Source organism: Leptinotarsa decemlineata, unplaced genomic scaffold, assembly GCF_025532065.1.
Source record: "Leptinotarsa decemlineata unplaced genomic scaffold, Ldec_3_MD MMD2_P_RNA_scaffold_2, whole genome shotgun sequence".
Classification (NCBI taxonomy): domain Eukaryota; kingdom Metazoa; phylum Arthropoda; class Insecta; order Coleoptera; family Chrysomelidae; genus Leptinotarsa; species Leptinotarsa decemlineata.
Genome location: NW_027412529.1, coordinates 9,525,315 through 9,539,768, shown reverse-complemented (window position 1 = coordinate 9,539,768; position 14,454 = coordinate 9,525,315). Strand labels below are relative to the sequence as shown.

Below are 14,454 nucleotides of genomic sequence, written 5' to 3'. Positions count from 1 at the left end.
CAATATCGCTTATTGTATTTATTATTGTATTAATTATATTTATTTTCACTATAATTCATACAATAAATTGTATTCATGAGTTTTGAAACTTTTTTTTACTAAAGCCTACCATTGAAGCCCAAGTTCCAAACAATATCACTGAAAGTATTCTAACTAATTTTTCAGAAGTGTCAAACTTAAATTAGTCGTCAACCATTGATGAAATTTTCAAAAAAGTATCAAAACACACATTACTGAAATTATTACGAATATGAAAAAAATTCTTTTTTTTATTGAAACCCACCATTGAAACTCAAATTTCAAATTTCAACAAGATAACCGATAGTAATGTAACTAAATTGGAAGGGATATATTTTTAGAAGATATTAATTTTTGAATAAAATTGATTTGGCTTCCTACCTCTCCATTTTTATATGAAATTATTTGTTTCGAGAGTGTTCCTTTTACCAGTTTTATTTCTGAAAATCACTTCTTTGCATGATCTGCACATCCTTGTAAAGGGTTTATTGATTGTTTTCTTTCTTTTTTGGAAGACTCATTATTTTTATAAAGATAGAGAATCAGAAACGTGTGTTGAACAAGCGTTATTAAAATTATTAAAAATGTTACAAATGTAAAAAAATTAAGGAATTACTTCAATATTTTCAAAAAGAAATGAATATTAATAAGTGATTCTCCATTTTCTTAGCGTTTTCTTTTTTTAAATATTGGAGACACTAGAGTGGTTTTCATTCTATTTGGTAACATTCTCAAGTGGAAATAATAAATTGGTCAAATAAGTCAAAGGATAATGAATCATGAGATATCATCAGGATATTAAGAACGCTTTATAATATTTGATTTTATATTTCTTCGTAGATATGAATAAGAATTATTATACTATTGAGAAGACCTTCTATGTGACAAGTGTTTTTATTTCATCAATGGGAATGTTTACGAAATATTCATTCATGTTTCAAGGTAATGTCAAGTATTGAAGATGAAATGAATTTTTTGAAATATAGCTTTCTTTCTCGAATTCTTCAATCATCTTTTCTTCACTAAACGACTTCTTTACAGTTTTTAGTCAAATCGGACACACTTAATTGAAGTGTGAATTAATGTGTAGTAAAAATCATTGGATTCATCACAGAAATCAAACAACATGCGAGTAAGCTCCCAATCTTCATCTTTAAAATATTTTTTTCGACAGATTATATTGTGATCTTAAAAACATCTATACAGAACACGAATTTTCTTAAAATTCCCAGAATCTTTCATTCCTGTAAAAAAATTGCGATGATCACACAAAATATTATCAGTCGTTTCAGTATCAATCTATCTCCACCTTGCTTGCTATCCTGTTTGAATGCTTTCCAGATATTAACATGCCAGGACAATTGCATTTTTCAACAGTTTTGGAGGTTTTTAGTAAATGCTACTAGGTATATGGTCTAATTAAACGGACTTCTGTCAAGCCCTTCTTCTCAGTCGTTATAATATTGACTGCTTTTTTATGCTTCCTCTCACAATATTGTTATATTATTATATTATGTGTGTTGAAAAAATTAGAAATTTCTACAATAGTAAAAAATCAACTCATCCAAAATAAAAATTTATGTTGAACAAATTAATCAACCTATTTCAAAGAATAAAATTCATTCGAAACTTTCTCAATTCGAATATGTTTTAGATTGAATATATGAAACGTAAAAAAATATAATTCAATTTATTTACGTTCATTGTCCCAAGAAACAATGAATGCTTATAATTAGGAACTATAACTGACTACAAAGTATAATAGAATAATAGAAGTATATTGAAAACAAATTCAAGTATAATAGAAATACAATGCAAACTATGAAATTCCACTAATTAGATTTTTTTCTCAATTGATACTTAAATTTAGTAATGGAATAATGCTTCTTTATTTTTTCTGAAACTGAATTATATGATCCCATCATGATATATCAACTTTTTTCTAAAATTTGTTTGTATTTTAATTTGTGACAGTGATTTGGTTTGTCTTGTGGCATGGTTGTGAATATATCCAATTGGAACAAAATGTAAGTTTGCTTTCTTTGTATTATTTTTAACAGACATCTCCAATATCGTAAATTGCCGGTAAGTGAATTTATCGAAAAAAATACCACAAAATAATTTTGTCGATAAATTCAAGTTATCTAGCAATACCTTAAGAGCAACCATCATAATGAAATCACGAGTCCATCTATTACTGGTTGCTCGATTGGTATTGCTCATGAATAACAAAGTTTGAGTTCAAAAAATAGAGAAAATTCTCAGGTACAGTGGTATTCACAAAAACCTATTTGATTTTTCGTAAAAACTTTAATATAAATTTGTTTACCTGAATAACGAAAAATTTCAACAAAAACATTAGTCTGGAAGTACAACTATTAAATAACAGTTTCGTACCTGCATCCTAGTAATTCATAATTACTTCTATAGGTAGATTCGTTCTCTCTTTCAGGTTTCCGTTTTCGGATAGCTTTCTCTGTATGATTTGGACTGCTTGTTCGACAGGAACGTTGGTGTAAAGGCTTTCCACGTCGAAACTAATTAGTTGATCTTCCTGTGTGACTTCAATTCATCCTAGTAGTTCGACAAAGTGCCTTGAATTCTTCACAAAAGACGATGTTTATCCTTGTAATGGTTGTATTATGGAAAGTAAAAATCTAGACAAGTTTTGAGTAGCATTTTTTCATTTCTTTATTTTTATTCAATTTTCGTTCAATTGTTCCATTTTTACTTGTATTTAATTTCACTGTTATTTCATTTCAGGTTTTTGCTCAATATAATTTTTATTTTCAGCTACTCATTTTTTAATTCTTCTCTTTTAGGTGTCTCAGTGACTTCAAATCATTTTATGTATTAGACAATGAAAGTCCGAACTAGTGAAATTCATAATGAATATTTTGCTATGAAATTTGGTAACATTCATTTCATTCATCTTCTGGTATGTATGTATCTCTCTGTCTGTTAAATATGATTTCCGTTAACGACAACTCTCAAAAGTCGAAACTTGTGCGAGCTAAGGACTAAAGAGGTCTTACCTTCCAACACATGATTCCTTACACGATCGGAAGTGAAAATCGATCGTCCGGCCTTGCGGTTCGAACCACCGGTTCCCACAGCGGTCGATTGAGTGAGTGGAGCAAACCACCAAAGTCAACTCAACAGGCTACCGTCCCACCACCGTCCTCGATACAGTCTTCAGTTTTGATTTCTGTTTGAGTTTTGGTTCGAGAGGCAAAGCTGTTACTAGTTAACAATCTTTCTCTTAGACAAAGCTTCCATTTATGTAACGGAGCCGCATTGAAATTAATCGAGTCCAAGGCACTTTGATGTTTGGGTCGGATCTTTCCTGCACTGATGAGAGGTAATATCTCGAAACCGGTCTGTAGCTGATCTACTCGAATGATTTCATCATGGCCCTGCTGCTGTATGAACGAAAAGCATCTGCGAAACTATATGTTTTGATGGCCTATCCTTCAATTTTTACACCATTTTATCGGTTTGAAGGAATTAATCCGAATGAGTCACTACACAGATAAGTACAAGGAAAAAATTCCCCCGGGATTTACGCCAATGCTTTCTCTCTAGCGGAAACGAGTTCATGATATACTCATTGCAAGTGAATTACAGCGTTTCCCCGAATCGTACTTTTTTCCTTATCTCAACGAATACACATTGCGTCGACATGGTCATAAGCAAGGGTGGCCGGGAATGAAATATTATCGACAGAGATAACTGTTATTTGTGTTTATGCAGACATTATTGTTGGTCTTTCTGCGAAAGGGCGAGAGGACTTTTTTACTAATGGGTTTTGCGAGTGCGAAATAATCCAAAGAAATTGTTTTTCAATGAAATATTTGTCCCATTGCAAAAAATGAATATTGCGACATTGAAACTGTTCAAGACTAGCAAGTGTGTATATTCAGGTTGTATGAAAGTATGAGTAATGAGAACAAAACAAAATTTCTATTTTTCGTGTGGTCTGAGTCCAAATACAAATTTGAGTGATAAAAAAAGTGTTGCCGAAGTGTTGATTATTGTGAATTAGTCCATTAAAAAGTTATATTTATACTTCAAGTAAACGATATAGTGCCCCCTACCTTGCAGCAGTTCCCCTTTGATAAAATAGTTAGGGAACTAACTAATTTTATTATTCAATAACTGTATTATATATATATATATATATATGTAATATATATATATATATATATATATATATATATATATATATATATAATTTTTTTTCTGCTCATCAAAACACATATAATATATTTTTGTTGTAGATATGTTTCAGATAATCATAATCGTGAAAGTTGCTATTGTGTTTTTATTCAACTCAATCAACCAATTTCCAGGGCTGTAATTTAAATGGGAATAATTCACACAATTATAATCGAATATAACCGAAAAATCCCGAAATATAGAATTTAATGTAATGTCTCAGTATGAAGTGAACGTCTACGATCCAAAAACTACAACAAAAAATACAGGTCCGTATTTGAAATTCAAAGATGGGGGTGGCCCAAGTCAGATGACACCCTGTATAAAAGATTCATGGATAAACTCTGAGGGCCCACATCAAGTGCCAATAGCAAAATGTGGACAGATGTTCAATATGTCTGCGAATAAAGAAGATATTGGCAAACAAATAATTTGAGATTTTTTTGTTTTTCCTGTATACCTCCAGAACCAAAAGAGCTATATTTGATGTCTTCACATCATTGAATAGGTCTCTGAAATACGCAACTTTGCCATAATTTAACCGACACTCTATCTCTTATCGTTTACGAGATCCCCATGTACAGAAACGAATTTGAATAGCCCTATATATATATATATATATATATATATATATATATATATATATATATATATATATATATATATATATATATATATATATATATATACATATATATTCGCTTCAAAAACACTTCACTAACTTTCTTCGAAAGCTTTTGATAATTCCTCTTCCATATTCTCCGTTTCACTATCACTGTCGTCATTTAAATCAATAATGAATTTATTTCCACCAATGATATGGAAGTGTCCAATCTCCATATAGTTTTTTTCAACTAAAATTACTTGTTTAATCTTTTTCTGCCAGTCTTCTTGGGTAATATTAGATACTTCTTCTTTAACTAGCTCTATTACCTTTTTATCAAATTTTGGAAAATTATTTTTACGCCTGATGCTTTGTTTCAATTTTCCTCAAATCAACTCGATGGGATTGAAAACACAAAAATAGGGGGGAAGTTTCAATATGGTGTGTTCATACTTTTCAGCTATACTCACAAGGGCATACACTTTTTCAAATGTTTTTGTCTGTGAAACTTCAAGTAGTTGGTTTTTGGTATAGTTATCTTCAAAATACAAATTGTTATCAATTAAAAAACTTTGAATTTCTTCTTTCCTCGAATTTTTATTCGGTACTTTGATGAGCTGTCACGAATGATAGGAAGCGTTGTCAAGAACTATTACACTATTCGCATCCAAATTTGGGATCAATGTGTTTTCAAATCATTCTTTAAAAATATTAGCTTCCATGTTCTCATGATAGTCAACATTGTAGTCCTCAAGTTTTTTCCACATAATTTCAAAGAATTCGGAACCCATCCTTTACTTTCTCCGCAATGCACAATGATTAGTCGCAATCCTTTGTTTGCAGGCATGTTAGGCGTACACATTCTCGAACCATCAGTCCACCTTTTCGTAACTGTATCGTGAGTGTCATACCAAATTTCGCCCAAATAGAAAATTTGCCGTTGTTGTTGTCTATATTTAGTTATTTGTTCTAAGTGTTTGTTACGCAATTCCACTATTCTTCTGCTTTCCATAACTGCTTGACTGCTTCCTTATGATTTCAATTGTAGGAATCCCATTGCTTTTGTAACAGTCCTATATTGTTTTTTTAATGATTTTATCAGATGAACATCTAAAAGTTTTGATAATCCCGCATCAAATCGCGTCTTGCGTTCATAAGTTTTATTTTTGACTATTTTACATACAGTTGAGAAAGGAATTTTGGTCAAATCTGATGTTGCTTGTAATAGTTTTTCCCTCGAAACCAAACTTGATATGTACATTCTTATAAACATTGAAACATACTCTCTGTATTTCAGTATTCAAATGCATCCGAATTTTATTCACTGGTAGCTCTTTTTCGCATTGTTCACCAGCGCTATTGGAATCACTACACAGGAAAAAGTCTGCGTTGTTATCACACTCGTTATTATTATTAGTAGTTGTCTAAGGATGCCATATTTTAAACAAATAACAAAAATTTTAAGTAATTAGAATTTCACCAATATCGAATTTCAACACTCAACTCGCGATCATTGAACACTCACTCACTGAACATTGACAACACGACCCTTCTAACCAACCTCACATTCTATTGGTCACGGTAACATGACTTCAAATTTAATTTTATGTCTCTTCAGCCAATCATAAAACTCTTTTAGTAAAAATTATACAATACGAATCGCCAATCCTTCAGTCCACGTGGACTAACTCGTAGCGGCAATATTCCTTTGTATTGGTTTTTTTGGCCTTTGAGTTCGCCGATAGCTTAAAGATTACTATATCGGTTACTTCGACTATACCTTTGCGTTTTTCAAAGGACGCAATTTAATTTTTTTGATGTGTAGGAGGTGTTAGTGGGATAAGATGAAGTTCAAGTTTGAGGGGTCGTAACTCTTGTCCCCCGGTCGCAAGGGGTTTTCTCGTATACTAGCAACCCTACAGAAAATTTTATGAGACACTATTTGTAGCAAACTGAATTTTCCACAACTTAATTCCTATCATATCTATCGTAAAATGGAAAATAAAAAAATTATTGAACAAATTTTTTTTTGTCATTATAACTTTTTTTTCTGATCATATTACAATAAAATGACCGAACAATCTTATAGAGGATTCTTCAAAGATAACTTCAACTACAGATTTGTTCAATTTCATTAATTCATCTCGATTTCACAGCGCTCAGAAGTTGACCAGGTTCTTGAATATTCGTTTTCTATTATATATTTTTTTATTCATATAGTTTAACATTTTTTAGCATTGTAGGGCTCGAATGCACAGCAGTGTTCCTCAATTGTTCAAGTAAAACTTGCAGTAACACCATGGAAATATCAAAATCAATCGAAGAAAATTAATTCAAAGATGAGTTACCACAATGACGCCAATTCAAACTCCCGTTATTCCGCAAACATTCAACTCCGATACTGAATTGAATCCAGAATCGCATCCTGGACCATCAAAAAAAATAAAAAAAAAACAATAGCTGGAAAACCACTTTTTAAATATATGATTATGCCCTTCACCAGACTAAATTATTAAGTTAAAAATGTTTCTCTATAGACGAAAAAGAACTGTAGAATAGGGTATGTATACCGGGTGGATACATTATGCGCTCATTTTATTTTTCAAACGACGTTTCGTTTACTTAGAGCCAACTTCATCAATTTTTTTTTCAAATACGGACCTGCATTTTTATGGCAAATTGAATGCATGTGTTAAATGTGTAATGATGGTGATTGTTTCATGTGTTTCTGGTTCATTTCACTTATTCGTACATCGTTCTATATATTCTGTTGAAAAAAGTATTTCGAATGTTATTTATATAATACAATTACTCGATGAGCTAGCTAGCCAAATAGTATTGCACTGAAGTTTTGAGAATATTAAGTTCATGTACTTCAACTTTTTAGTTGTATTTATATCGAAAATATTATCGGTTACAGTCCTGAAGGTGAAGGAAAGACTCACCGAAACGTTGGCAATACTACACAAAGTAGTACATATTTCAAGTTCAATTGTCATTGAAAAATAACTCATGAAAAACTTCAGTTTTAACTAAAAGTTAAAAAAAAATGGAAATGAGAATAACACATTCAATGAAGACTCACTGAAACTCCCTCGACACCCCTTTCGTCTTCACCAATTTAATACCATTGTGATGCTCACCTGCAAAAAAAAAGATCCAGTTACAATCAATAAATGAAAACCGATTTTCAACTTTCTCAAATTATTTTAAAATACGCCAAAATAAACAATCTACACAATTCCTACTCTTACTTCCAAGCGGTGATAGCTAATTATGTAGACCATAAAATCTATTTGGAAAAATTGTTAAATTTTCAGAGAGACTAGAGTTTTCTTCTGAAACCTTGAAAGGACATATAATAACATATAATATTCAGTATCATGTTAAAGTGGAACAGACGATTTTTTTTTAGAATTTACATGAATGTTACATTTCTTATTAGTAGTCTCATTCGTTATACAGGTATTCCTCCAAAGAGACGTTTTTATTCAGATCGTATTGGAACTCCTTGGATAACTTTCGGGTGGTCAAGCCAACTTCTCAAAAGACCGTTTCGAACAAAAACAATCTCTGAAATATTTTTCAGTTATAAGGATTTCCACCTCGAACAAACTCTAAGAGATATTCGTCTAATTGTACAGAACGGGCCAAATTGGATATTTTTAAAGAGAAACTCTTGTTTCAAAACTAGATAGATGAAAACTGATGGTCAAATTTCATGACAAACTTGATGGTGAAAACCGCATATCGATATACATCATCGTTTCTGAGATGCAGCATGTTTTTCGAAAATGTGCATTTTCGAAAAGTTGCTTTAATTTTCTCCTATTAAAAATTTTTTGTTACTATGAAAACATGTCCAAAATCACTTTTGTACGTAGAAAACAATGGTGTAATATATGAGATATCAATAGTTATTGATGTAAAACTATGTTTAAATGAGACGTCATGTATATTCCTGCATATTTCAATAGGGCTCAAAATCACATTTTCAAAAATTCACTTGATGTTTTGTTGAAGTCAACTTTGAAATACAGATTTTTAGGTTTTTTCATGTAGACTTTGAAACGCACCCTTTGATCAAGTAGGCTTTGGACGATGCTGCGATAAAACAGAATGCAAATCTTTACTTTATTGTAGCTTTTGGCCTTGCAAAAATCTTAAGCAAATTCTTTCTGTCACTATTACCTGAATCACCTCCATCGCAAAGTCATTACCTTTTACTTCATGTTCTTCAACAATAAATCAAGCAGATTGTGGGACAATAGAAGCATTTTCATCAAGTTTCATATCTCATTACTTACTAGATTGAAGAGGCAATTTTCAAGATCAAATCATAATAAATGCGATACACGACTGACCCTTGTCCTCGTGATATTTGTCAAGATATGACGGTGTCTTCTCTGCCTTATTGCGGCATGCGAAAAAGCACTTTCCTCGAAACATCCTCAAAATCGTACATAAATAGGAAATAACCGCGATCCACGCCGTAACTGGGTATCGCAATCACCATTTTCCGTCATCTTCTCTTACAATATCCATTTTGGTAAGTGGAAGATGAAACTTAGTGTTATAGCTCGCCATATTTATAATAAGAATAAGATTCTGAAAACAAGGGAAAAAACCAAATTGTGACAACGGTTCAAAATTAATATTAAGTGGAAAAAAATTAAATGTTTGCGAATATAAGAATTTTTATCACGAAAGAATTAATAATAAAAGTATATAGATTCCAGTTGGAATTGATAAAACAGATGGCCATTATAAATGGAACTAAAATGAAAAGGCATGGGTTTGGAATTCATCGATGGTAGCTGAAGGTTACATATGGAACCCCTAAGAAGATAAATTCTACTACGTCTTGATAGAATAGAAGAATAATAAAACTATATGATAACAAAATAGGGTTCTCAACTCTTAACAGAAACGGAAAAGATAACCTTGTACTCTGAAAAAAGTATCAATCAAATTAGTATTTAAAAGTAATTGAGTTTAGCAGCATTAAATTAGATATACCTAAAAGGCAATATCGACAGTCATAACTTTATCGAAATTGATTCAATCCTCAATTATTATGTAAGGCAATTTCATTGCAATTATTTTATTGTTGTTTAGTTGAGCATTTACTCTACTTTTCCCCAAGAAACAAATCTGTTCACATTAAATTCCATTGAAAAATGTTCAGTTGCATTATTATTGAGGTATTAGAAAGTAATAATTGAATTGATAAATTCCTTTTTAATTATTTGAAATCATTCTGTGAATCTTCTTCACTATCACTTTCTGTTCACACAACCGATTATATTTATTACGCATATCTCATGAATAGTTCGAAATTAAAAGCATGGTAAATGTACATATTAGTAGTTGAATTTTAGAAGGAAAATCAATATAACTGTTTCCCTGTCAATTCAAATTTTACGAGTATTTGCCTTGCCTGAATAAAACACCAGGGAGATTATAGAGTTGCCTGAAGGAAGAGGCAGGTGGGACGTCAGTTTCAACATCCTCCTATGAAAGATCAATACATCATAGTGAAAAATAAAAGAAAAACTGGTTAGTAGAAAAAAAAAACACCGTACTGATTTCTGGTGTTACAGAAGAAGCTCAGGTAACGACCAAAAACACAATGATTTCTGAGCTAAACTCGGTTTATTTTATGCGAAAACTGATGATTGAAGTACACTTGGAGTTTTTTCTGACAAATACGCCACACACCACATATTATCATAGATGAATAACATCTGAAATAATGAGATTCCAACTCACAAGATGATGTGAAGGAGACAGTGTACCATTGAATAATGGCGTTGTGAATATTTGAAATATGTTATGTATAAATGAATACAATCATCTTTCCTTATACAGTGTGAGTCAACAAGATTCCCTCGGTCCATTGCTATTAGGGAAAACAATTTTTCGAATTGCTCAAGTTTTCTTCGCAGTCATATCGATGAATACTGTCAAAAGTATTTTCCCGCATACTGGGTGATTCAGCTGAGCGTGGCCAACAAATGGTATAGTTTTTAATGGAGCACCCAGTATATGAATACGTCATTCGATTCAATATTTTTAGCCCCTTAAGATATTGATGTTTTCGAATTCCTAATGCTGCATTGTCAAGTTATTCCAGAAAAACCTATTTTGCACACAATATTTTTTTAATTCATCACCCGCATGTCTACAGCAATTGAGTGGATTTTTTTTGGAACAGGTAGTCAACATCACTATGATAATTTCGGGAATCTCAACTTGCGGAAACACTATATATGGTGCTCAGTGAAACCGGTCAAGTTTCATTTATTTTCAAACAGACATAATTCAACTTTTTCAAATGGAACACCCTGTATTTTTTCATTTGTATGAAATGTTTCAACATTTCACTACATTTTTCATCAGAGGTATACTATACGAAAAACAGATATTTTACAAATTATATCCAGTTTTATAAATTTTTGTAACCACAAAAATTAATTTATTCACGTTCACTTACTCAAAATTTTTCCAATATGAACAATAACGCCTAAATTTTTTATTGAATAGAGAAGCCAAAAGATGTTCAAAATGGCGACCATTTTCTGCAACACATGTCAGTCTTTTTTTAAACGAATTCTCTACACGTTCCAGCATATTTTCTGCAACACATGTCAGTCTTTTTCTAAACGACTTCTCTACACGTTCCAGCATATTCTCTGGGATTTCTCTGAAAACTCTAGTGATTTTCGTTTCATGTCTTCTATAGAAGTTGGACGAGTTTGGTTAATAATCCATTCGATATACCCCCATAAAAAATCTATTATGGTCAAGTCAGGTGATCTGTGTGTCCACACCACAGGCCCACCCCTACCTATCCATTTTTGATTGAAATGATCGTTGAGGTACGGGACTACCTGTACCTCAGTTTCAAAATGTAGTGGTGCACCACATTCTAAGTTTTGTTCCATATGGAATCTCGTCCAATAAATTCGAAGACTCATGCCGAAGAAATCTCCTCCTGATGTTGCTAAAAAATGTTTTTAATAAATTTAAAATCTCAAAGTCGTTGGTTTTTTTTTTCAAAGCCATTACTTTCATTGTGAAAGTGCGGGATTATTTTGTTGATTTTGGAAATATTTATTTTTAATTTATTATTTATTATTTATTTTTATTTTTAGAAATAATTATACATAACTGCTAAATGGAGGATAGGAAAATTACTTTTATCTAAATATATTATAAAAATAGAGGCTTGAATTTCATCTATTACCCATTACATACTTTTTGATAACGATATTTGGTGGCTAGACCTTTCGTATCCTTGCAAAGGACTCGATTAAAACAAGCTGCCAGAACAAGTAGTTGACTTGCATGAAGTCTCAAAGCTAGTGTTTTAGAAAATAGTATTAACAAGTTGAGCTATTCCATCTCTACCAATGTTCGTTAGTTTCAAATTTCTTATTTCATTAAATCGTATGATTGCAAAATTATCTATATCATTTGTAAGTCTATCTAATTTTGAACATGAAATTTTTTAGGAATTTCAACACCACAATATTCCGTCCAAGATATATATTCAACCAACCTTTTCTTCTTCATTAGTTTTGTTCAACTATTCCAGTGAAAATCACGACAATACTCCGGAATATGGTTGGTTGCCCCAATTATGAAAATGCTTTCACTCTGTTGAGAACACGAATGAGCCACTCCCATGAAATAACGTAACACTACTGAAAACCCTCGAATGTTTTGCAAAATCTAATCAATTAAACCACTAACGTTCTACTTGATTAAAACCACAAAGATATACATTATCAATAAAAAAGAAGTTAATATCACAACGTTAAATGAAATAGCAATTGTAGCTACTGAAGATATCATGGTTTACAGTAGAGTTTGTAAACAATACATTTAACAAATTTTCAAGTCCAAAAGAGTTTCTGGTGGTATTTTCAATAGGATTTTATCTCTAGAACCACTACACTATATTCACAATTTTCAGTGCACAAGTTTCGGTAATTATTGTGGCTTTCATTGGACTGATGAAAGCACTTTTACGAATTGTGGTATATTCAATCGAAATAATGAACACATTTGGAGCATAAACAACCCCAGGCAGTTCTGAGAAATTCGACCTCAAGTGCGATTCAGTATTAACGTGTGCAGGAATTAACAAAGATAGAATTTTGGGTCCTCATTTATTTGACAGAATTCTGAATGGAGAAACCTATCGCCAGTTTTTAACGTCGACTTTCGAATAATATTTGAATGATATACCTTTGGCTAACTATAACAACATCTGGTTTCAACATGATGATGCTCCACCGCACAGTTCCAGAGTATCTGATTACCTGACTGAAAGGATTGGTGATAAATGGATAGGAAATAATAATAGGGGAGCCCAAGCGGGGATTTCGGGATTTACTAAAATGCGGCAGTACCCGGTTAAGCACCTCCACTAAATATGAGCCCCATATATAAGGCGGCCCGTGAAGGATGAAGGATCAGATTAGTACAAAAAAATTGATCGTCAGAAATTAACGGGCGCGTCAGATTAAGGTAGGGTGAGTTGATTACATGCTAAAACGTTTATATTCCAGTAATATGATAATTTGAGAGTGACGTAACGAAAGGGGAACCCTCCCCTCATACGTGAATTTTATTGATAGACATCTATTTATTATGAGTTAGAAAATAAGGGACAACTACCATTTTTTGACGTTTTGGTAATGAGGAGCCAATATGGAGGGTTAGAATACGATATATTTAGAAAAGAAACAAGCACGTACAGGTATATTCCTGACAGTCCACATCACTGTGGACAGCACAAACGTGCTGGGTTGAATTTTTTATTGCATCGTCTTTTGACTTTCCCTCTAACACATAATATGTTCACAAAAGAAAGACGTACAATACAGGAAAAAGCAGCCGCTAACGGTTTCTCGAGGGGTATTGTAGATGACATAATGAGGAAGAAGAAGTTTAGGTTATGAATGAACGAAATCTCGACTTTCAGAAAGGACAAAAACCAAGATAAATACATCTCAGTTCCATACCACCAATATACGAAGAACTTTGGAAATATTTTCAAGGAACTAGGTATGAAGGTGGTTTTTAAAACAAGGCATACACTAGAGAGCCTTTTGGGAAGTCCAAAAGACGAAGTCGAGAATTCGGAAAAGTCTAGAATTTACGAAATTGAATGTAAGGACTGCCATGCAAAATATTATGGACAGACAAAACAAATAATTTTGACTGTTCATGGAAACCGTATTAAAACTTATGACAAAAACATATTGACTAAAGATTTATTTATGAACGAGTAATAGATATTTGTTGGAAAACATATTATTTCAATGGGAATACAAAGCAAATAAATACTTAAAAATGATATGAAATTATGTTAACGTTCACTTCAAATGAAATATTTTTCAGATATACACAAATATCAACGTTTCTTAGTGAAGAAACGCCTTTCCCATACTTTCACATTATAGGCAGATGAATGAACAACCAAAAAATAATTGATCTTTAACAACGCTCATACAGAAATGTCTGAAAGTAATAGCAATTCCTAGCTGGTGACATATATCTGGTGACGTCATGCTCCGTTTCGCGAAAACGCTCCTTTGATG

At 32.0% G+C, this 14,454-nt stretch overlaps 1 protein-coding gene across 5 annotated transcripts in view; it reads right to left on the bottom strand.

The window, feature by feature from the left end:
• LOC111505570 (Rap GTPase activating protein 1) overlaps positions 1–14,454 on the bottom strand; it is a 923,489-nt gene that overhangs the window by 458,563 nt on the left and 450,472 nt on the right. Inside the window, exon 1 of one of the 5 annotated variants that reach the window (XM_074183144.1) lies at positions 12,405–12,553. The exons of 3 other annotated variants lie outside the window; for them this stretch is intronic. In XM_074183144.1, coding sequence (XP_074039245.1) covers positions 12,405–12,418 — 14 coding nt within the window. In that variant the 5' untranslated portion in view covers positions 12,419–12,553. Of the gene's footprint in view, positions 1–7,785; positions 7,858–12,404; positions 12,554–14,454 lie in introns of those variants that run through there. One more of the 5 variants, XM_074183155.1, reaches the window with a different exon arrangement.